At 40.7% G+C, this 25,891-nt stretch overlaps 2 protein-coding genes across 7 annotated transcripts in view; one reads left to right on the top strand and one right to left on the bottom strand.

Annotated features, from left to right (window-relative positions):
* The window catches only part of MXD4 (MAX dimerization protein 4), an 89,150-nt gene that overhangs the window by 44,720 nt on the left and 18,539 nt on the right, over window positions 1-25,891 (top strand). The gene's annotated exons all lie outside the window — the stretch shown is intronic.
* The window catches only part of NAT8L (N-acetyltransferase 8 like), a 110,863-nt gene continuing 104,134 nt past the window's right edge, over window positions 19,163-25,891 (bottom strand). For 3 of the 4 annotated variants that reach the window (XM_042458571.1, XM_042458573.1, XM_042458574.1), the window contains one exon: window positions 19,163-21,197. In XM_042458571.1, the coding sequence (XP_042314505.1) occupies window positions 20,830-21,197 (368 nt within the window). In that variant the 3' untranslated portion in view covers window positions 19,163-20,829. The remainder of the gene's footprint in view (window positions 21,198-25,891) is intronic. The other variant, XM_042458575.1, reaches the window with a different exon arrangement.

Genomic DNA, 25,891 nt, shown 5'->3' with positions numbered 1-25,891 from the left:
CAAGTCCTCCGATAGTTCATCCCATAAGAAGGCTCATCAGGATTCCTCAGACACCCCTCAACCTCCCAGTGACCTGGCTTCTCCCTCGGTGCCAACTCGACTCGAACTGGCTTCCTCCATCCTTGGCTCTCCTAGGACCATCTCGGTACCAGCTTCAGCTCCGGCCTCTACCCTACCTGTGACACTGGCCTATCACCACTCCGACGATGATGACGGCTCCATCTCCCGGCCTCCTCCTCATCGTTCCCGGACACCCGTTCCTTGCATCCAGATACACCAAGCCCAGGTCCATCACCAGGAGGAGTCAGACTACTATTATGAAAGTGAGACGGACAGATAGTTCATTGCTGTCAGCTGGGGATGTGGCTCGAAGCTGCTTAGCGGTTCCAGGTGCGCTGTTCCACCACTGCCCGCCACGGTCTCCAAACCAAGACGATCCACAGGATCACCAGGGCGCAGAACCACTCTTCCACCGACGTGTGTGACTACCACTCCACCAACAGGTAGGGCACCCGCTCTGACCTCCAGGCCTCTTCCTCCCATACCAGCGCCGGCTCGTCACTCGTCAGTTCAGATAGCCATTGACAGCAACTCCGGTTCCGAGGCTGAAGGCTCCCATGTTTCTCAGGTGGATTTGTGTTCCTCTGACGAGGTGGCTCCTCAATCCCCTCAGGAGCTCTACCAACCCGGTGTGTCATCCCCAACCGATGATGTGCGCACTTTTTCGGAACATGTGATCAAGATGGCTAACACCTTGGAGTTGCAGCTCTCTCATGTCGAGGATGAGGCCAAAGATGCAATCAAGAGGAGAATCCATGGCAAGGTACCAACACCTCCCTTCATTCCGCTCTTGCCATCCCTGGAGAACATTGCAAAGCGCTCATGGGATGCTCCAGCTTCCTTGTCTGTGTCCTCCAGGAAGATTGAGTCCTTATATAGGATCTCGCCCTCTCAGTGCTTTTGGCTCTCTTCCCATCCTAAGCAAAATGTGGCGATTGTTGAGGGGTCACAACAGTCGTTCACCCCAAAGATGTCGACGTCCCTGGCCAACTGCAAGGCCAAAAAAGTGGACAGCCTGGCCAAGAAGGCCTATTCTGGTTCGGTACTGGGCTTGAAGGTGGCAAATTACAACGCTTGCGTGGGCGCCTACATCCAGTGCCTAATGGAGAAAATATCGCCGATCATCCCCGATGTTCCAGAGGAATGCCAGCGCATACTCACCAAAAGTAGGGATGAAGCCCACTCCATTGGCGGATGGCTCATTACTTCTGCCCACCACTCCACAGACTGGTCAGCGAGGTCTATGGCGGCTTCGATTGCCCTTAGAAGGCATGCCTGGCTCCGTGCATCAGACCTGAATCCTAGTGCCAAGTCAACCATTGAAGACATGGCCTTCGACGATTCCAGCTTGTTCAATAAGGAGCCCGATGAACTTGAAGGATGCTTATTTTCACGTGGGGATTCAAGAGAGTCACTGGAGGTTTCTGGCCTTCGCCGTCAGGCCCGACATGTACCACTACAATGTCCTTCCCTTCAGCCTCTCTACAGCTCCAAGGGTTTTCATCAAGTGCATGGCTCTGGCCGTAGCATACCTCCACCAGCATGGTTCCAGGGTCTTCCCCTACCTGGACAACTGGCTCCTCACAGCCCCTTCCATGGAAGAGCTCCAAAGAGATGTCGAGTTCACTTTGTCGCTCTTGTTGTCCCTTGGGCTTGTGGTCAATCTGGGAAAGTTGTACCTCACTCCATCAGACAGATCAAATTCATAGGGACCATCCTCGACTCCGAAGATTGCATCGCCTATCTCCCTCGGGACCGTTTCCTCGCTCTCTGCTCTTCCGTCAGGACCTGCTTAGCACACAGACAGGTGAGGGCCAGGGATATCCAGGTAGCCCTAGGACATATGGCTTTGACAATGTTTGTGACCCCATGGTCAAGGCTCCGGTTCCGACCCTTCCAGTCATGGTTCCTGCCGGTGTTTGATGCCATAGAGGACCAGCCTTCCAAGTGGCTCACCATCCCGAGGCCGGTTGCCTGCTCCCTTCAGTGGTGGCTCGACTCCCACAACGTCTGCATTGGCATGCCTTTTTCACCACCTCAGCCCGAAGTCGCGCTAACCATGGACACTTCCATGAAGGGTTGGGGTGCCCACTTGTCGGGACTCTTGGTCAGGGACAAGTGGTCCCCAGGCGAACAATCTTTCCACATCAATGCCCTCAAGATGGTAGCGGTGGAGAAGGCCTTGAGAGCGTTCGAGACCAGCCTCTGCGACAAGGTAGTCCAGCTGCTGACAGACAACACCACTGTCAAGTACTACCTAAACAAGCAGGGGGGCACCAGATTTCAAACCTTACTGCACATCACGCTCCGGATCTGGGACTGGAGCATCCCCAGACAGATTCTTCTCCAAGCAATCCACTTGCCAGGGGAGGAAAACGAGTTGGCCGACCGGCTCAGCAGGTCTTCCACTGTCTGCCACAAGTGGACGCTCCATTCTGAGATGGTCAGCAACCTCTTCAGTCGGTGGGGAACTCCGCAGATCGACCTCTTCGCAACCGCTCGCAACAGCCACTGTGCCCAGTTCTGCTCCCGGACGCACAACGAGAACTCCCTCGGAGACGCGTTTGGCTTCGCCTGGTCTGGACAGATGCTCTATGCCTTCCCTCTGTTCCCACTGATCACCAGGGTGGTGTCCAAGATGACAGTGGACTGCTCAGATGCCATCCTCATCACTCCTTGTTGGCCGAGGCAACCATGGTTCCCATCCCTGCTTCAGCTCTCCAAGAGGGACTTCCTCTGGCTCGAGCTCCGTCCCAACCTCCTCGCTCTCCAGAACGGCCAGGTTCGGCACCCGGACATTGAGAGCTTGCCATTGGTGGCATGGAGGCTCTGTCCTTAGCTTCATTACCTCCCTCGGTACGGACAGTGATTTTGGGCTGCACTGCCCAAAAACTGGCTATCCAGAAATCCTACGCTTCCAAGTGGAAGATGTTTCTTTTATTTCTCTCTGCGAGAGGTCTTTCTCCAGCCCAGGTGACGCTGCCAGTGATGCTGGAGTTCTTGATGGCACTTTTGGATTTGGGGCTGTGCCTCACATCCATTGAGTGCTACCTTTCTGCCATCTGTTCCCATTTCCAGTTTGATAGTAAACCTTTTTTCAGGGACTCTCTTGTGAAGAGTTTCCTGAAAGGTTGTTGCAACCTTCACCCCCAGTTATGGTACCGGCACCGGCTTGGAGCTTGGACACTGTACTGTCTGCCTTACAATCCAAGCCCTTTGTACCTATGGCCACAACGGACTTGAGACTATTGACTTGGAAGACTGTTTTCCTTGTGGCCATAACCTCTGCCTGCCGTGCAGGCAAACTCTGTGCCCTGCGGAGGGACCAGCCTTTCCTTAGGTTTCAATATTACCTTCCTGCCTAAGGTGGCGTCTGCTTTTCACATGTGTCAAGACATTGTCCTGACTACCCTGGCTTTGAACCCGACCATGGAGGTCGAATGCAGTTTGCACACCTTGGACGTGCAGAGGGCTTTGGCCTTCTGTTTGGACAGAACTGCGGATTCGAGCCGTTCCAAGAGACTTTTCCAATGCTACTCAGAACTGAAAAAGGGACTACCTGTGACTGCGCAGAGGCTTTCCAAATGGGTGGCTGGTACCATCCACCTCTGCTATGAACTGTTGGGCAGACCTCTCCCGGCCAGGGTTCGGTCCCATGCAACTAGGGCGGTAGCGGCATCCTCCGCATTTTTCACTGGGATCCCCTTGGAGGATGTCTGTAAAGCTGCTGTTTGGTCCCAGCCCTTGACTTTCATCAAACATTACAGGCTGGACACCAGGGCCAAATGGGACACAGCCTTTGGAAGGGCATTGTTGGTTTCAGGGTTACATTGATTGCACTGCATTCTTCTGTTCACATGTTTAAATGAATGTTATTGTACCATATTCTATTGGTTTACATTGCTGAAATGAATGTCTTTGGCCAAATTGGCTGGGTTTACATCATGCATATGGTTTACATAGGTCTTGCATGGCCTAATGTATTGTTCTCTGCTTATGTCCTCAAACTCAGGTTTAAGTATTGCAGTACTATTAATGGGTTCTTTAACCCAATGTGTTATTTATGTACCTTGTGTCTTGCACTTGTTGAGTGCTATTTATTGAGGTACCAAAAAAATAAATAAATGACTGACACAGTTGTTGGTTCAAACAATATATTGTGATTAATAAACACACTTTTATTTGAACCTTGCTTGGGTTTCATGACACTCCCTCTGCCGCTGACCTAAGCTTGTCAGCCTCAACCCATTTGTATGATTCGCAGAGACCACGAAGAAGAAGGACAGGTTGCTTACCTGTAATAGTATTTCTTCGAGTGGTCATCTGCGAATACATACAAATCCCGCCCGTCCTCCCCTCAGTGTCCTGCTCTTCATTGGCTCATTCTCATGTCGCTTGCGCGGCATCAATTGTGGAACTGGGGGAAGAGCGGGAACGCAAAGAGCTTATAAGGGATGGGCGGAGTTACTGCCAAAAAGTTGCTAAAAGTTGCAAAGTAAACGAGCAGCACTGCACAGGCGCAGTACAACCCATTTGTATGTATTCGCAGATGACCACTCGAGGAAATACTGTTACAGGTAAGCAACCTGTCCATACATAGTTTCATGTGCTTAAAGTGAAAATTTGATAAAATGTGGTGTTTTAACAAATTTTTTATTTTTTTAATTTAAAAATTAAAAAGTATTTTTAAATTTGAAATTTTAATTTTAAAAAACCTGGGGCCTCTCCTTTCTCCTCCCACTGAGCCTCACCCCACTCACACTATCTCTTCAGCATTTTAATGGGACATAGGTGAATGCCACTACCTGTTTTGGACAAAAGGCATATGTTTGTGGAGCAGTGGTGTCACCTGGTGCAGTCTATACCATCAGGACTCCCCAAATGATACCACTGCCTCCTGGACTTACAGTACAAGCTCTGAAGCCCCCTCCATTCATGGCCATTCAGGATCTTGTGGAGAATATACAGGATTGGAGAAGCAGTAGTAATGATATCTCCAAAGGATCTCTGTTGATCTCAGCGGTGATGTAGTCATTTTGTGTCTGGCTATGCCACTATGGGGACAAAGTCCAATGCTTATCAGATCATGCCCATTCCCTAAGAGGCATGGGACTTCAAAGGCTGTAGGGTAAGTCAATGGAGGTAGTATATGCCTCAGCCTAGCACAGGTCTGCACGTGGAACTATTATGTTACATTGAACCATCTTGAGCTAGTGTGCTATATTAAAGCTCAAGAAGTTGCTTTTTAAAAGTAATTCATTATGTACATCATTGCAAGATAAACACATTTCACTTAACTTGTTTCAGTTATTTATTGATGAATTTTGCATATTTATACTCTGCCCTTCAGTCAAAAAGGCTCTCAGAGCAGAATTGTACTATTATGAATAGTACTTGGTGAAGGGTCTGGAAACCATGCCCTATGACGAACGACTTAGGGAGCTGGGGATGTTTAGCCTGGAGAAGAGAAGGTTAAGAGGTGATATGATAGCCCTGTTTAAATATTTGAAAGGATGTCATATTGAGGAAGGAGCAAGCTTGGTTTTTTTCCTTTTTTTTATTGTTTAAAATCATCATTCATTACATCTAAATTTACAATGTTGATATATCCATATTTCTATTTACATCTTGTTCTATGATGTTCATTACAATTATAATAAATTATAATATTGAATACCAAAAACCCCTTGCCTGTTTTTTGGTCATAGTTTACATATTCTCAAAATACCTATTATTTTCATTTTCTGTGTTATTACTCTTCATAACTTACATGCCCTTTTCAACCATGTTGTTATTATTATTACATAAACCCTTAATCGGATTTTATATTTTCCAATACGTTTACAGAGAGTCATCTATTAATTTCCATTTCTTAACCTCTTTGTTTTTATTTTTCAATATCATGGTCAGTTTATCCATTTCTCTTAGGGCCAATATTTTTTGTAACCATTCATCTAAATCTGAAACTATCTTTTTTTCCCAATATTTAGCCAACGGTATCCTGGCAGCTGTTACTAAGTAAAGAATGATCTTCCAATGTGACTTTTCTATTATGTTTCCCAAAAATGAAGTCATATTAAGCAAGTAAAGTTCCAGTGCCATAGAATATTTTATATTGAACTTTTTTCGTATTGTGTAATGAATTTTTTTCCCAAAACCTTTTAATTTTGGGGCAGCCCCACCACATATGATGATATGAGCCCTTTTTCCTCTGACAATTCCAACATTTGTCATTACTCAAATTGTACATTTTGGCTATTCTAACAGGGGTAAAATACCATCTATTAGATACCTTCATATAATTCTCCTTTCTCCTCTTGTGCCACAGTGAATTTAGATGTTCTTTTCCAGTTTTCCCAATTTTCCATTGTAATCGTATGACCAATTTCTTGAGCCCGTTTTGTCATACTGGATGTTACAGTTTCATTTTCCAATTCACATAGAACTTTGCAATCTTACCTTTCTTTTTATCCCAGATTATTTTATCAATTTCATTTTCTCTAGTTTCAAAACCTTCTTTGGCGGCATCTTGTTTAAATTTGGATCTTATTTTAAACAAGATGCCGCCAAAGAAGGCTTTGAAAATAGAGAAAATTAAATTGATAAAATAATTTGGGATAAGTATTCAAACCATTGTATTTTTTTATCTTCCTTTTCCAATTCATCTTTAGATTTTATATCTATCCCACCTTTTTCATTTATCTTTAGCAAGTCGTTATACCTTAACCATTCTTGTTTTTTGTCCCATTTACTGGAAAATGCCTCCTGGGTTGATACTCACATTGGGATTTTTTGATAGAATTTTTTTTTTTTACAATGTTCCAAATTTTTAACAAGGGTTTGCGGATAGAATGATTTGTAAAGTCCATGTTAACTTGTTGTTTTTGATACCATAAATAGGCATGCCAATCAAACCTTATATTAACAAATTGGTGTTGTATGCCTTAATCCAATCCTGTACTCATAGTAATCTGCAAACCCAGAAATATATTTTCAAATCCAGTAATGCGTAGCCACCTTTCACATTTTCTTTTTTTAATATTTGATTTTTAATTCTGGCCTTTTTACCTTTCCACAAGAATTTGTTGATTTCCTTATTCCAATCTATAAAGACGTTTTCTTTTGTAATGATAGGTAGGTTTTGATATAGAAACATTATCCTTGGTAATATATTCATTTTTAAGGTTGCCACTCTACCCAGCAGTTAAATTTCCAAATTACTCCACTTCTGTAAATCTTTCGTGATTTGGGTCCAAACCCTTTTGTAATTATTTTCAAATAACTCAATATTCTTATTTGTAATCCAGATACTCAAATATTTTACTCTCTTTATCACTTTAATTCCTGATTTGGTCGCTAATTCTTTCTCATCTTCACTTTTCATATTTTTCGTTATCATTAGTGTCTTTTCTTTATCTTAACTCCTGATAGCGTTCCAAATTCCTTCAATTAATTTAGAGTGGGTTCTATACTTTTTAAGGTATCTTCTAGTATTAGTCTTCCACGTAGGCACGAAGCTTATATACACACCCTTTAACTCTAGTACCCCTTATTTTTTACATTAGATCTAATCGCATTGTTGAGTATTTCCAAAATGGTTATAAATAGTAAGGGAGACAACGGGCACCATTGCTTGGTCCCTTTCTCTACTGATATATAATCTGTTTTTTGTACATTTATTATTATTTGCACTTTCTGATTTGAGTATAATTGGGATATATTTGCCAAACATCTTGTACCCATTCCCATCTTTTTCAACACCTGAAACATAAACTTCCACCTCATACTGTTGAATGCCTTCTCGTCATCAACAAAAATTAATGCCATTTCTTTTACATTATGAATGGTGTAGTACTCTATAATGTTCAGTATAGCTCTTATATTGTATCTTAGTTGTCTCCCTGGAAGGAATCCGTTCTGATCATCGTTAATAATCTCAACCAAAACCTTTTTCCACCTGTTGGCTATTATTCCTGTATAGATTTAGTAGTCAGTATTCAGTAAGGCTATAGGCCTGTAATTTGACATTACCGTACTGTCCTTACCTTCCTTCGGTATAAGTGATACATTAGTTATACACTACGTATTAGGGATACCTTCCTCTGCAATGTTGTTGAATATCTGGTTTAGCTCCTTTACAATTTCCCTTTCAAAAGTTTTATAAAATAAAGAGGCAAAGCCATCTGGCCCTGGTGCCTTATCATCTTTCAATGAGCTTATTGATTGTACAATTTCCTCTCCCTGTATAGGCCTAATTTTTCTGTCTGTTCTTTTGACAATTTATTTATTTTCTTTTTTTCCAATTATTCTCTTATCTTGACTTCTACTTCTCCGTCTTTTATATTTTCCTTGAATATATTACTATAATATTCTTGGAAAGCTTTCTTAATTTCCTCCTGATTAGTTGAGATTCTTTCTCCCACTTTAATTTGGTTTATCATTTTCTTATCTCTTTACTTTTTCAATCTATATGCAAGCCAGCGACCAGTCCTATTGGCTCCTTCAAAATAATTTTGTCTTACTCTTTTTAAATTATCAGCAATCTCTTCTGTATTTTTCTGTTGAATTCTGTGTTTTAATAAAATATATATATATATATTTTATTTTTGTCATTGTCTTTATTCCTGGTTAACATTTCCTCTAAGACTTTCGATTCTTGTTTATTCCTTCTTTCTTTTTCTTGTTTGTCTTTTTACTTCAGCTCCTCTTTTCATCAATAGCCCCCTCATTACTGCTTTAAATGCGTCCCAAACTGTCTTACTTTTTACATCTTTTGTCAAGTTTTCCTTTAAAAAGTGTGTTATTTATTTTCTCATTAGTTCAATGAATCCCTCGTCTTTAATTATGTTGTCATTTAACCTCCAAGCCCAATCTTTTTTTCCCTGTTGCATCTCTAATATTAATTCAATTTGATTGTGATCGGACACCAACCTAGGGGCAATATCCATCTTTTTAATTTTTGTAGTTTAACTTTTAGTAACGAGGAATAGGTCTAATCTGGATAATTAATTATGAGCCCCCCCCCAAAAAAAATGTAAATCCTTTTTTTTCCATACAGATGCAACCATATGTTTACTAATTCAAATTCATCCATCATCTCAAAACATGAGTTTGGTAATTTCCCTTGATTATTTTTAACCTTTTTCTTAGACTGTCTATCTTGTTTTGGTTTTAGGACACCATTAAAGTCTCTTGTAATTATATTGTTTTCTTTACATTTTTTTAAGTCTTTATTCAGATTTCTGAAAAAGGTGTTTTTATTTTCCAAAGGCGCATATATGTTAACTACTTCTAGTTTTTCATTTCCAATATCAATTGCTATTGCTATATATCTTCTCTCCTTGTCCTTAAATATTTCTGTCACGTCATATTTTCTACTTACATAAATTGCCACACCTCTTCTCCTTTTCTTTTCATCCGCTGAATTAAAAAAAAACTCCCTAAATTTGGGTTTCTTAAGTATTTTATTTCATTACTCCTAACCTTTGTCTCTTGAATACAAAATATGTCAAACTGTTTTTTTTTTTCTAAATAGTGAAATACTTCTTTCCTTTTATGATTTTTATTCAAACCTCTTACATTGAGGGACCTGATTTTTATCCCCTTCATTCTCTTTTTCTTTTATTATCTTATTTATTTTTATTCTAGTACATTTCTTCTAAATTGACTTCCCCTTCCTCCAGTTCTTCTCCTGTCAATTTTTGTACCTCTATGTCCATATCCTATGGCTCTTTCTCATCCCTTATTCCAAGTCTGTTCTATTTCTTCCTTGTTATTTTTTCCCCCTATCAGAGGTTCTCCTTTATCATTATTCCTTTCTCCTTCTTTCCTACCTTCCCCCTCGTGTTGTTTTCTCATCTGTACATTTAACCTTCTGTAAAATTCCTTAGCTTTCTCTATAGTATTTATTTTGTATTTTCTCTGTTTGTACATTACAGTAATACCCTCCACCTTTTCCCACCGATACTTAATTTCTCTCCTTTGTAATAGTTGTGTCAGAAATCTGTATTCTTGTCTTTTCTTTAAAACGTATGCCAGAATGTCTCTAAATATCTCAATTTCCTTGCCTTCTATCACCAATCTCTCTCTGTAACTCATCTGACATAATTTTTCTCTAACTCTAATGTTAGTAAAACAAATTGCCACATCTCTTGGCAAGTTTCTCTCCTTTGCAAACGTCGAGTTTATCCTTAAAAAAAAATTTTGGTTTGTATATCCAGTAGCTCTTCTGTCATGTCCATATATCTTGCTAATTCCGGTATTAGGCTATCTAAAAGTTGTTTATTTTCTTTTTCCGGGAGACCTATAATTTTAGCACTCCTTTCCCTATATCTAATCTCTTGCATTAGTATACTCTGTCTGTCCTGTTCTCTATCTCTATTTATTTTCTCAGTCCTTTTATCTAGTTCTTTGGTTTTTTCTGTTACCTCCTCTACATCCACTCTTATTTCCGTTATTTCTCTTGATATTTTATCAATTTTCTTGGCTAAGCCTTCAATTTCCTTATGCATATCAGCCCTTATTTTCTCTCTTGTTCTTCTCTGCTTTGTACTTTAAACTCTCTTAGTTCTCTCAATATTGTCATACTAACATCCGTTTGTTTGTTTGGCATTTCTATAGATCCTCTCCTTGAGTTAGAGAAAATTTTTGTTTGCCCAATTGTTTGTGTTTGGGTTTGAGCTTTAGACTGCGTGCCCATTGCCATAATGCACCTTACAATTAATCTTCAATTATTTAATTCTATGTTCCAAATTAAATTTAATTTTTTGACTGGATCCAATTAAATCAACTCAATTTCTATATATATATATTTTCCTTTTCTATTCTGATTACAACTTCTCCTTATTTTCCCTCAAACAACTTAATATCACTGGGTTTTTTTCATTTCCTTCTCCTAACAAATCAATTCTATTATTTCTCTTCCTGCATCTTGAAGAGTAATATAGTGTCTGGGTTAATTATCTTGTAATTGCAATTGAACCTTCCCACTTTTCTCTACTATCTGTTGATGCTAAAATGGTAAATTGGCGGACTGAAGCACAAGGCTTTCTTCAGTGACAATGGCTACTCTGCGACCTTCTCTCCCCTCTTAACCCAGCCCTCCCTAGAGAGAACATGTGTATAGAAGAAAGCAATAGTGTCAAAACCCTAGTTTGGAACTAGGATTCTTCCATAGGTTGTGGTTGGCTAATTAGATTATTCCATATTTGTGATTCAAAAATATGGAAGAATCTGGAAGGTTAACTGGGGGTATTAATAGATGGTAACAGAAAGAAGGCCTAATGAAGGGCCAGTCAAAACCACTAGGGAATGGCGAAAGGGTTAACCTTCAAAGGAAAGACCAGCTCCATGGTAACGGATAACTTTTATAGTTTACAGTTCTCAGCCTTGGAAGGGCTTGAGCCAATTCATGATGTTGGGCCAGCTTGAGGGGATAGCTATATGGGAATGTGCATATCAGCAGATGGTCCTGAGAATATAAGTTATTGGTGGTTCAATTCAAGGTTGTATACTGGTGGGAAACTTGAACTGTTATCTTGTTATTGTGGAGAGGTTGGTGAGAAAACTTATTGCCCATGCAGTAGTTCTCAAAACATATTTGTTGGAGGGAGGTTGCCTTTGGGGGATAATTAAATTGTCAGTTGTGGGTTCTGTGGGAAATGGGCTTTGATGTGGGGAGGGTTTTTATTATGGGTATAAAAATGGCAAATTGTTATTATAAGTTAGATCTGACTATAACATCTTGTACTGTGCAAATCTATCAATGCTTTTAATTCAACAAAGTTTCTAGTTTGGATTTTGTTCTACCACTTGACTTTTGATGGAGCTTTGATGGGGCCCCCTGCAAGTCCCCACAAAATAACCCCCATTCTCTGGGATGGAAACCTAGGCTCTATAGAAGAGCCCGAATTGTCACTGATAGAAGGGCTAGTGAACCCAGTTGGCTCCCATCACCATGCGCCCACCTTCCTTCTCCACTGCGCCGCCGGGGAAGCAGGTTGTCCGTGGGCTGACTCCGGTCCCGCCCCAAACGCTCCTCCGCACCGCCGGATGAGGAGATGGTAAGCTGGGGGTTTATATCTCCTCCTGCGCCTCTTCTGCCATGTCGCCAGGGAAGCAGGTGGTCCGTGGGCTGACTCTGGTCCCACCCCAAACGCTCCTCCATGCCGCCGGATGAGGAGATGGTAAACTGGGGGGTTTATATTCCCTCCCACGCCTCTTCCGCCGCGCCACCAGAGAAGTAGGTAATCCATGGGCTGACTCTGGTCCCGCCTCAAACGGTGGATCGAAGCAACCTTGTTTTCTGCTTCTCCAGAGAACAGGACCCTGAGCAATGGATGCAAGCTACAGGAAAAGAGATTCCACCATTAGGAGGAACTTCCTGACAGTAAGGGCTCCCTCAGAGTGTAGTGGAGTTTGCTTCCTTGGAGGTCTTTAAACAGAGGCTTGATGGCCATCTGTCGGGGATGCTTTGATTGAGAGTTCCTGCATGGCAGGGGTAGGACTGGATGGCCCTTGTGGTTTCTTCCAACTCTGCGATTCTAAGATTCTATGATTCTATGTGCTTATTCTTGTTTTGGGGAGTGGTATCATTTGTTGTTTCCAACTTATAGTGACTACCCTATCACAGGGTTTTCTTGCCAAGATTTGTTCAAAAGATGGTGGTTTCTGCCTTCTGAAGTGTGATTTGCTCAAGGTCATCTAATGGGTTTCCATGGCTAAGCAGGGATTCAAACTGTAGTCTTCAGAGTCATAGTCCAACACTCAAACCACTACTCTATATAGGCTAGCAGGGGGGACTTCTGTTGGCACAAACGTTTTTGCCAATAGTCTGAAAAGATTGATCAGGAGGGCTTTAAAATGAGTTATGAGGGGGTATTTTGGACAGTATTTTGGAAGGCAGGAATTCATCAAGGGCTGGAAATGATAGTCAAATTGTTATAGAGGGAACAAGGCAAATAGTGCAAGGGCCCAACAATGAGAGGGGGAAAAAATCACACTGACAGCTAGTGGGGAGGACCCATGGTCTTAGATGCCTCTACACTAATGTACAGAGCATGGGAAATAAACAAGATGAACCTGAACTCTCAGCACAACAAAGCAACTACAATGTAATAGGCATCACTGAAACCTGGTGCGATGAGATGAAACTGTAGTAATAGAGAGGTATAACCTTTTTGAGAGAAATAGGCCAAACAGCAAAGGAGGAATATTATTGAGGAAGGTCAAGATGAAATTGTAAAAAAAGAGTTACAGCTGAACATTAAAATAACAAAAATAATTACCACAGATTGTTTAAATAACTTTAAAGTGGATAATGGAAGCATTGAAATAGTTAAAAATTTTCAATATTTTGCTCAGTCATTAATTAAAATGGGGATTGTAGTCAGGAAATCAGAAGGCAACTAGGGCCTTGTATACATGGGCCAAATAAACCAGCCTCTCCCTGTCCTTTCAGCAGGGAGACTGGACAACGCACAGCTGAAACCACAATTCTAGTACAATAGACCGGATTATATCTGTTCTGTTGTGCAAGATCGAAAGCAAAACACTTTAAACATACAACCTTCTTTGCTCCAGATCTTTTCAGAGGATCCATTTTTCCATTCCAACACCGGGCACCTGTTTGCCCAGGTGTTCTGCTCTGCCGCTTGGCACAGCTGTTGCTGGTGCGTGTCACTCACTCTGAAGTTAGGTCTAGCCATGTGATTGATGCTGGGCACCTTGTTCTGACCTCAGGAGTGAACAATGTGTGGCCAGCAGTGGCTGTGCCAAGGGGCAGAGAGAGAAATAAGCTCACGAGAACTGCCACCAGGCGTCTGAATGGAAGGATCCAGGTATCTGGGGAGTGGGGTTGAGGCAGCTTTGGGGCCAGAATACTTCAGCCTTCCCATGGCATATCCTGGCCAGTCCAGACAGGACCTACAACTGGAAAGAGCAGCTGTGACAGAACTAGATAAGATCCTCAAGTGTAAAGAGGTATGTTTGAATACCAAAGTCAGAATCATCCAGGTGATCTTTTTCCAGTTTCTATGTATAGTTGTGGAAATTGGACAGTGAAGAAAGCTGATAGGAAGAAAATCAACTCATTTGACATGTGGTGCTGGAGATTCAGATTCAAATTTAGCAGATACTGGGGACTGCCAAGAAGACAAATAAATGGATCCAAGACCAAACCAAGCCTAAACTCTCCCTAGAAGCCAAGATGACAAAACTGAAAATATTATACTTTGGACATATTATGAGATGACATTACTCACTAAAAATACAATAATGCTTAACAAAGTAAAAGGCAGTAGGAAAAGAGGAAGACCACATTCCAGATAGATGGACTCAATCATTAAAGCCACAGCCCTGAGTCTACAAAATATGAGCAGGGTGGTTGATGAAAGGGTGTCTTGGAGGTCTTTCATTCATAGGGTTGCCACAAGTCAAAGTCAACTTGATGGCAGTTAACAACAAATATGCATAGAATTTCATTGCAAGTAAAGATTTAAACCGATTCTGGCTCTATTGCCACCCAATAAAGTGTGAGAGAGTTGTTTAGAAGAAGCTTGATTGTAATGTATATAAAAGGCAAGTGTTCACCTTTTTTGCAGGAATACAACTAAGATGTTTTGTTTGTTCACTGTTGTTGTTAAATGCCTTCAAGTCATTTCCGACTTATGACAACTCTAAGGCAACCCTATCACAGGGTTTTCTTGGCAAGATTTATTCAGAAGGCATTTGCTATTGCCTTCCTCTGAGGCTGAGAGAGTGTGACTTGCCCAAGGTCATCCAGTGGGTTTTATGGCCAATGTGGAATCGAACGCTGATCTCAAGAGTTTAAGTCTAGTTCTCAAACCACTATGCCAAACTGCTTCTCAAGATGTTTTGTGTACCTGAAATGTAAATTTATGCTTATTGTACACTTGTCCCTCCCTTTTTGAGGACTTGGAGTCTGCGGTCTCACTCTTTGCAGAAGGGACAAGTGGGGAGGGATAAAATGGTGGCTTGTGCCCACACACAGCCGCACACATGTGCCTTGGGCATACGCACCATTATTTTCAATGGGACTCAAATATTTGTGAGTCGCCATTTTCATGGGGGGGGGCAGAACAGATCCCCCATGAATTGGGAGGGGCTACTGTATTAGTACTTTCAATAAGGAGCTGTGATAACTGCAGTCATCACATTCACAATGAGTGAAATGGCACTAAGGGGTTGTCTGCATGGGCCAAATGGCCTGCGTTCCCCCCAGCCTTGCTTTGTCTAGTGTAGACTATTCAGGCCAAAACCACCAGGGCAGGATTGGGCCTGATCCTGCCTGCACAGAGACAGATCCAAAGCCTTTACCCCAGGGTAAAACAGCTCCAGTTTTCTGCCTAGTGTCTAAGAAACTTCATGTCCAAGCTGGGCTGTTCAGACAGCCCCCCCCCCCCCGTCCCCCTTTATCTTTCCAGCAGTGGATCCAAGTAATCCCATCTGATGCAGAAATGGGGTGCCTGGCCATGTGGGGGAAGCAAGGCACACCATTTCTGTGTCAGGGCTTCTCAGATGGATCCATTGCCAGAAAGGTAAGGAGCAGCGTGCAGGTCCTAGGTCGCTGCAGGGACAGGCGTGTCAACGCCTGCCCACCCTGTGCTGAACCAGGGACTAACCCTGCTGAGCACAGAGGCAGGATAGCACAGGCTCAGCCAATCCTATCCTGGCCCGTCTGCTCAGGCCCTAAATATATATAACTATCTTAGTTATGGGGCATCTGCTTCTTCCAATATTTTATATTTTATTTGTTTTAACTTTTGTATGACTTTTTTGTATAGTTCTTTGTAGAACCTTTGTTTTAATTTTTAAATGATTTTATAGTTTTTAATGTGGAAATTTTAATTTTTTTATTTTATTTTTATTTTAAACTTTTTAATTTTGCTATTCCTGGAAGCTGTCTTGGGCCCACTCTCAGAGAAAGGTGGCATATAAATGAAATAGATAAAATAAATATAATGACTCCACAGTTAATTTTGGCGCGGTACATACCGCCATAAAGTGGTGTACCAGCGCTGGTTGTAGGGTTTGGGACCGTGTGGCAAATGTATGGATGGCGTAACAATGGTGGCACCCTGTATACATGGGTGTTGCCAGTGTTATGTAAGTGCCGTGCAGCATCCACACTTGTTACACTGCCCCTGCAGCTTAAAAAGAACCTGCTTTTCTCTGGTTCTTTTTCCTCCGCAGTGAAGGTGCACAATTTGGCGGCTGTGGCTTCCCTTCGGAGGAAGAAAGGCCACCAACAGGCCACTCTTTTTGGGCAGTCTGTCCCAGGCCTACGTTTCCCTATTACATCCTGTCCCCAATGTCATCTGTAAAGAAGCATAATTGCTAAGTATATCCCAGTGTTGCTCCCTGGTCCACTGTGCCACTAAAATACACAGGCATTTTCTGGCAATTCGTTACTGTTCCAGATCAATCTATGGCCCGATACAGATGGGCGCTTTGTGGTGTGGAGGCAGCAATTCTAGGGTTAGGGACCGTGCACCAACCACATGGTCCTTAACCCTAGAACAATGTGATGACTTCACTGCGGCCTCCCGTCCACACTGGGGCTGCCATAATGACACCGCTGCCATGCAGCATCCCCACAGCCATGCAGGGAACCGACATCATAAGGGCTGCGATACATCCCTTATGACGTCACAGGAAGGAGCTGCATTTCACAGCTCCTTCCTAGAGCGTATCGTTCCCATGGCAATGACATGGCCACAGGAACGATCTTGAGGAATAACGGGTCACCCCAAGAAGTATGAAGCCCCAAAAACACTCCTTTTCCAGGCCATGCAGAAGCGGCAATTTGCCACTTCTCCGTGGCCTGGAAAAACGCCGAATTGGGACTGCAGGGCTGCTAGTGAGGCTGCCTTTGCCCCAATCCAGTGCGAAAAGGGGTGGCTGCAGGCCGCCCCTTTGGGGCTCACCTGTACAGCCCCTATAAATCATTACCTTTACTCTCATCCTATTGCCATGACGTATTATGTCATTTTTGTGTCTAGTATCTCTTATAACTCCTTTGTCTGACTTTTTAATCAATCTTTCCTCTTCCTAAAATTCCTTTGAAATATTTCTTCTCTGTAAGGACATTTGAGGCACATGTACCCAAAGGCATGTATAGCAAGTGCAAGTGGCCAGTTCAAACCCAAGAAAAAAAGCACAGAATGGGAAATCAGGAATGATTCTTTCTCTTCAATTTCTGTAACATCTGAAGCCAGTTTCAAAGGCACTGAACATCTGTTGTAGTTTGTTTGAACATAAGCAAGTTCAGAATACCCATAGAGGATTGCTTTTTTGACAAGAGTTCCACATGAAAATGTGCCTATGTGTGAAGAATACATCATTCATTATGAAATATTCATTTCAGAGGACCACACCAAATCTGAAATAACATACTTCAGTTCTTAGTTGCCACAGTGGAAAAATAAATTGAGCAGAGGTGCAATTAGAAGAATGAGAGAGAGATTACCCACTTGCATTGGTAATGCATTAGTTTTTAAAATGTATTTAGCAGAATCAGGATAAGCAATACTTTAGGCCGATGTATTTTTTTAGTTTGCTCCCCTTGGCAGCCTTAGAAATATTATCATACAGTGTACATTTAGATCAAATGCATCTGTGGTAGAACTTGCATATTCCAGACCTTTTCAAATAGCTAAAAAATAAGAAATCTACAAATGTACAAGAATTAAAATAGCCATATTCTTAAAGTGCCTCTCAATCAGTTAGGCTGCATATAACAGTATGATTAAGGTCCAAAACACACTGCAGAAATAATCCAGTTTGAGACCACTTTAACTGCTCTGGCTCAATGCTAGGCAATTCTGGGAACTGTAGTTTTGTGAAACATTTGGCCTTCTCTGTCAGAGCGCTCTGGTGCCACAATAAACTACAATACCCAGGATTCCCTAGCATTGAGCCAGGGCAATTAAAGCAGTCTCAAAATGGATTATTTCTGCAGTGTGTTTTGTACTTAAATCTCCAGAACTAATTTAGTGCAGTGGTAAACAGGAACAATAAATTAAAAGGCACAAGCAGTTCTTTTCTTTCACTTTTCCCCTAACACTTTATAATAATATTCTGTGTTATGCAGTTTAATGAAATCACCAAAAACAGCTATAAAATATTATACCAATTTCTGTACACTATACACCTCTGTCCCACATATTCTCACAATACACATTTTAGCTTCAGGAGAAATGTATAGCATAGAACTTTTTTTAAACAAAAATACATTCCACATCCCCACACACTCAGTTCCAAAAGGTACATTCTGTTAACCAAATTAAATCTATATTACTGATCAATTTGTTATTGCTGGGACACAGTTTGATACTGCCACTGTTAGATATAGCACTGTCTGAGGCAGGAAAAATACCAGCACAAAAGGCAATAACTAGTTCAAGAGAAATGTTTTGACTTTTGTGATGTGTTATCATCACTTTATTGAGTTGTGATCTTATTATATGCATGGAGGCTCGAATGGGTCCCCTTTCTCTGGGATAAAGATAGGCCTGTCAATGGACCTTTTCTTCTATAAAAAAAGCTGTGATTCATGAGGGAGAAGCTAGCTCTTGGTGGGCACATGGATGAGGGGCTCCTTTTCCAAACTGGTTTACATGAGGAATACTGATGACCTAAATAAGCTTCCTCTTGGACCTGGCCTTGGTTTTACTCCTTTGGGGAGTGGGATGGTGGTGGAAGCAGATTACAGACTGCTTCCACTTTCCATGTGCATGAGTGGAGACCCTGTTTTTTTTTTCTTATGATGCTGAATTTGAGAATCATCAACCCATGGATAGTGGCTGCACTGCCATCAAAAGCTGTAATCCTGTATGGAAGTTACATCTTTGTAAGTTGACTTATGTATAGGGGAATTAGAATTGGTCACTTTCCTAATGTTCGTATCCAGTAGAGGGATGCTATTACACTACTTCATAGCATAACCGCCAAAGTAGCCATTGCACAATGGAACCATTGCCCAAGGTGACTGGTGTATGTTATCCACCACTGTACATCTGTCCTTATGCACATAAAGCCCCAATGCAAATTGGGCACTCTTGCCTTTGTCCTGATATGCAACTCACTAACAATGTTTTGTAGGGCCTCTACTTAGCTAAGAATACATAAATGTTACATTAAGTAAAGGTGATATAGGATTCCAGGAGAAGCTCTGAAGCACTGTTGACATTACTGCTTAATGAAAGGGTCTCTCCCTCATTTACTTGAATTTGTCTGCCGCCTCATCTCTGACACTTTATCTTGCTTATAATTGTGTGTGTGTGCATGCACACACACACACGCACATGCTTAGACAAAATGTTAAATGAGATTTCTCTTCAAAGGGGGATTTTTTTTTTAAAAAAAATCCATCCAAACTAAGTGCAATCAGAAATGTTCTTAGCATTTCTGAATTATATCAAGATACACTTCATGATCATGGTATCTCCCCTGACAGGTAAGAAAATACTTCATGCAGAGTAGCTATTTCTTGAAATTAGTTATAGAATTAGTTAGGTATTTCAAGCTATAAAAAGCTGTAACCTTAGTTATTTTTGTGGCAGGTACAGTACAGACACATGTCCAATCTGTGTTGCATTGCTGTTTGCACTGTGTGCAACTCACAAGGTACAAGTCACAAATCTGGCATCATTAAAGCAGTAGTTACTCTTTGTGGCAAGCTGTCTACATTTATCCACTAGCAACTGATTAAAGTAATATCTTTGCTTTCCCTGATACCTTCAGCCAAACTTGCAGCTTCAGTTATCCATGTTTTTGCATATTGCTTTTTTTTTTTGAAGCATTTAGATTTGGTGCACATGTTGCCATAGAAACAGATGCTTCTATTTTGCCACTGTGAAATCAGTCAGCAAAAGCTAGCACTTGAATAAAGTAAGTAAGTACAATAAACAAAATTATACATGAAGATAAAAATAAATCAGAAGGAATTCTACTTCATATGGAGATGTGTGGCACAGGAATTCAGGTTATAAATATACATCAGCGCAAATAGTATCTCAGTAATTTACATATGTTACAATGGGCTCAGGGTTCATATATGCTGGTTTAAGGAGAAAATGAGGGAAAAGAAACAAGTCATAGTAATCAGATGCACCGTGATTCTTAAGACCGTTGGCAGAACGAGGTACATCCCAAAAGTGCAATATTGGAGCCTACTTGGCAGTGCCATGTGTTTGAATGCATGCAAACACTTCCTCTTCATGCATTATAGCAAGCAGGTTTTTCACATTTTTCCAGTTATTATTAACCAATATGACATGAATGCATACTTGTCCACAAACTATTGAGAAATGCATTCAAGTAAAATTTCTGCATTTAGCTGTATCATGAAATATCACTCCTTTTAAAAAGTATTTCAGGGATGGGGCAACTGTACACAAGACAAGCAGTACTGTTATGTATTTAAAGTTTCTGTGCTTAGTAGGTAGCCTGGGTAAGACTGGGAGAGGGAGAGAAAAGTGTGTCAGTCCTGACCTCCTCAGCCACTGAACAAATGTATGCGTCAAGGACAGCCAGCCCAGCAGTACCTCCAGCATTAGCACCATCATTCTACAAGCATGTCAGAAAGGAAGGACCCTTTTGTTTGTACAAGCAACATGTACAAAGCAAATAAACAAATATGTTTATGAAATAAAAATAAAATAATCTGCAAATAAACAATGACAAAAGCTCCCACAAAACACTGGCAAAGGAGATTTTGGGGAGGAACAAACTTAATTTGGGGCTTTTTTATTCTTCACGCAGCTGCAGGCAATAGCGGTGGTAGCGAAGCTGAAAAAACATTTGCTCTAGAAAAGAATGTGTCATCCCAGGCAGAGAGTAGTGTTCAACAACACCTACATGCTTGAATCCTAAAGACTCGTACAATTTGTGGGCTGCCACCTTCACAGCTGTGGTTCCTAGGACAACAGATGAATAGTTATTGACCATTGCAAACTCCAACACTTTGCGACCAAGAGCTTTGGCAATTCCTTTTCCACGGTATTTGGAGTCAACAGACATGCGGCGCAGCTCCACAGTGTTGTCATCTTCATTGCCTCTTGCAGCTACAATGCCCACCACATTGCCATTTAGCACTGCAACCCAGAAGCAGGAACCTGCAGGTACAAAAGAATATAGGAAAATAAATTAATACATTGTCCTTCTTCAAATACTCTATATCGTAGGGTTATTTAATATCTCACTTTAAAAAAAAAAATAAAGCTTGTCCATGCAATACTGAGGTAAATAAAAGGTAAGTGTGGGAACATTTATGCAAACTAATGCAATTCCTCTTTGAAACCAAGGGAACTTCCTAGCACTCTCATTCCAAAGACACTGCACAACTATTCTCAGTAGCCCTCTTTAATATATTTTTGAGGTTAGAAAAAAGATGGATTAAGTGATGGGCCAATATAGGTTACAAGTACTGTAGATGACATCATCATGAACTAGGGCTACCAAGCCAGGATCACCCCAGATATCAGGGTCAAAAGTTCACTATATGTGATACATTAAATATCAGCCACAGTTTCTCAGAACATATATTCAAATAAGAAACACTTGTTGCAACTACACTGCAGAATTAATGCAGTTTGATACTGTTTTAATTGTCATAGCTCAATGATATGGAATTTTGGGAACTGCAATGAGATATTTAGCCTTCTCTGTCAGAGAGCTGTGGTGCACAACAAACTACAAATCAAACTGCATTAATTCTGCAGTATGGCAGCCTCCTAAATCTAATAATAAGAAAAAAATTATATTTGCAAGTTACCAGTAGGTTTTCCAAGCTCTGCGGAGAACAGGGGGAAAACCCACTTTTCTCAGCTCTATTTTAACATCTTTGCAAGCAATGCTTTTAAGAACACATGGGAATTGTAGCCCAATCAAAGGAAGCTATCAGAAGCTCTCTATGTCATTATATAATGCTAAGAATCTGTTCCAGTGGACTAGAAAAACTATATTAGGTTTAGTGAGTTTTGGCACTTGAGAAATGAGGAATTTATGAACACTTTTGCTTAATCTGCCTTGCTACTCCAGTCTCAACATTTTTCTATCAAGGCCTCGTGAACTTTTCTCTCATGTAAAGCTTGATCTGGTAGGCCAGCAGTAATTTTATGTTTCTCATGTTTCCCATCTTCAGTTAAAAAGAACTTTAAAAGAAGCCTGTATTATTTCATGCCCTGGTGGCACAGTGGTTAAATGCCTGTACTGCAGCCATTCACTCAAAACCACAAGGTTGAGAGTTCAAGACCAGCAAAAGGGCCCAAGCTCGACTCAGGCTTGCATCCTTCCGAGGTCGCTAAAATGAGTACCCAGACTGTTGGGGGCAAATTAGCTTACTTGCTAATTAGTTTACTTGCTGTTCACCGCTATGATCTTTGGAATAGCGGTATATAAATAAAACAAATTAATTATTATCTAAGATGTCCAGCTATGTCCACCACCCTCAGTCACCAGCCAGATCTGTGGAGTACAAAGGATAGAAACATGGATTCCTTTGGGGTTGTACCACTGGATGACAAAGCAGGGCCCTATAGCTTATCATTGAGATGACTCTTCCCTTTTAACCATGGATTCTATTTGTCACAAGTAGGGCCTGTAACAAAATGTTAGAGTGTGCAATGACCTCTGTTCAGGATTCCAGAATTTCCTTCTCCTCCCTTTAGATTTTCTTTGTTTCCTCTTAACAGTCAGTCACCATGCCATGGTCACTTCAGTCTTCATTAGATGGTTTCTCTATGGATACTCTCCCTCCAGTTCTCCCCCCTAAAGATTCTTCTACATCTGCAAACCTCTGAGCTGTCATTCATTACAGTTTTGTAAACATACGGGCTTTTGTTTTCTCACTCCCTTTAAATTTTTATTTACAAGCCAAGAAATTTGCCACCTTTTCGGGCCAGGTGTGAGTATCTTCAGATGGTTCATTTGCAAATTAACTAACAAGGCACTTTGAATGGCTTTAGTATCTTAATATTAAGCTGAGCAGTTTAACAGATGTGCAATTTATTCTATCTCTCAGCATGGGTGCTGTTGCAATTCAAACTTTTAACACATACAAAACAAACAATTCAATCTTTTAACACATACGAAACAAAACAAAAAACAAATTCTAAGTGGGACTAGCAAGACTCAGGTTTTGCAAGTTTCATTGGTGATGCTCCACTTGCACCAAATAGGATAAATATAGGAGGTTGTTAAGTAATCATCCACAATATATTGATCTCTAATCTATAAACTGGCTCCTCACTATAACTGGGGACAGGGATGCTCCTCGTCTTCAATCATATGCATTTCAGGATTAATCTTTCTTGGAAGGTTTTCACATTATTGCCATGTGAGTTTTTTCTGACATACTTTGTCTTTTTGCTTAGCTTCCTGCACTGCTGATCAAATTGTCTGAACAACAGCTCGCAGAAAATGTAAAGCAAATTATTTTCTTTCTCTTTCATTCTCAATGCTAACCCATACTGATATGTCAATGCATGTTTCTTGAAGCAAATATCTTCCCTTCACTGGCTCCCTCTTCCTTTCCGCATCAGGTACAAACTTTTGCTACTCACCTTTAAAGCCCTGCATGGGCTGGCCCCTCTTTATTTAACTGATCTTCTCTCTCCCTACATCCCTACTCGCACTCTCCGCTCTGGTAGCCAAAGTCTCCTCTCTCAACCCAGGATTTTCTCTGCCCCGTCCCAGATCTGTCCCTTCTCTCTAGCTGCCCCTCATTCCTGGAACCTTCTTCCTCTGCATGCATGGCTCATCACTTCCCTAACCAGCTTTAAAGCTGAGCTGAAAACCATATTGTTTAGGGAAGCGTTCTCAGGGAATTTGTGATTGTTATCTAGCTGTCTGACAATATTTGATGTGATGTGATTTGTTTGATATTTTTAATCTGTTTTCCTTTCTATATGGTAATTTTATCTATTCCTCTTTTAATTGTTATTATCTTAGAATGTACGCCTTGGGCAGGCTTTTATTTACTCCTAATTTTACCGACTTTGTACAGCGCTGTGTATAATTACAGCGCTATAGAAATAAAGTTTAATAATAATAATAATAATAATAATAATTTGTTAGTAGGGTCCAGGGAGACCCTCCTTACTAATTTTAACATTAAATGTAAGTGCCAAAATCCAATTTAATTGCATTAAATATAATTGCTGACAGACCTTTGCATAGCAGGACATGACAAATTTGACATGATTATGTATGTAAACTGATTCCTACAATAACTGAAAAGTAGAGAACTTGACATGACAGGTGGCTTTTCCACAGACTGAATTAATTTCCTTTGTAAGGTATTAATGTGTGAATGTTAATATGATTTCAAAACACAAGCCTCACAAAGGACTACTGCAGCAAAAGAATATCTGGAGGAAAAGAAAGAAAAAGAGGAATTAGAGCTGAACTGCAGACCTGGGAGACACAAGCTGACACCGCAAATTCCAAAATCCTAAACTAACAGAGCCCATACCAGATCCACCTATAAGGGAAAACTGAAAATATCATGGCAGCTAAATCCATATTGATAAGTTTGTTTTCATGTCATAATATATAGCTGGATGGAAGTTCAAAGATGATATCAATGAGCAGATGGAATACTTATCATAATAAGCAGTGATATCACTGAAAGAAACTTGTCTCATTGCAATGGGTGAACCACTTTTACTAGATTTTACTGTTTGGACCAAACTTGGACCAAACCTTTTTTCAGAGGCAAAGCTGTTGTTAGTTTAGATTTCCTAGAATCATAGGATCATAGAGTTGGAATGAGCCTCATGGGCCATTGAGTCTAACAGCCTGTGCAGTGCAGGATTTCCAGGTAAAGCATCACCAGCAAGTAACCATCCAGCATCTTTCTGAAAGCATCCAGAGAAGGAGACCCCACTAGGCAATTGGTACCATTTCTAAACATCTCTTACTGTCAAAAAGTTATTTCTAATGTTCACTCAAAACCTACCCTTTTGTAAATTAAAACCATCAGACCTAGCCTTCTCCTCTGGTTTTTTTTTTAATATTTGACAATGTTACAACAATAATCTACATAATTTAAACATTTTTAATATATTTATCTCCTTTGATTGTTTTCTACTATATCTACTAAATCATGTATATACATTGTCATTCTTTTCTTGAGTTAAACACCCCCCACCCCTTGTTTCTATCTATCCTTCAATGTAGTTTGGAGCTTTACTAAGCAGTGCCTATTTGTACTCCCTTTATCACCATATTTTTTTCCTTTTATTTTATATCATGATTTGCCCTTATGTACCATAATGATAGTACTTCTGTGGTTATTACATACCTTAATTACACCTTATTTTTTATAAATCTTTGTGATTTCCTTAATTACAGTACAGTCCTAATCCATATATTCCAGGGTTAATTTGTTATTTATTATCATTGTCAATTTATCCAATTGGGCCATGTTTACACATTTTGTTAACCAATCTTATATTGTTGGGGTCCCGGTATCCTTCCATTTTTGAGCAAAACTTAATCTAGCAGCTGTGAATGCATATAACAGAAACATTTCCAACATTTGCCTTCTTTATTGCCCTACATTTTTGCCAATTTGTTCAGGGAGTAATGCCATCACTGCAACATTTTATAGAAGTTTTCTTTAATATCCATATTATCTGTAAATTTCAGGTCCTGTCCCCATGCTTTCCCCCAGTTCTTTATAGGAATTGGTCTTCCAATATTTTGGGACCACTTAATACACGATTCTTTAATCGTTTTCCCTTCTGTTTCCCTTTTTAATAACACTTTGTATAGTTTTGCTATTATGGATTTAGTGGAATCCAGG

The sequence above is a fragment of the Sceloporus undulatus genome, chromosome 3 (assembly GCF_019175285.1).
Source record: "Sceloporus undulatus isolate JIND9_A2432 ecotype Alabama chromosome 3, SceUnd_v1.1, whole genome shotgun sequence".
NCBI lineage: Eukaryota > Metazoa > Chordata > Lepidosauria > Squamata > Phrynosomatidae > Sceloporus > Sceloporus undulatus.
This window is presented reverse-complemented; position numbering and strand designations above follow the sequence as displayed.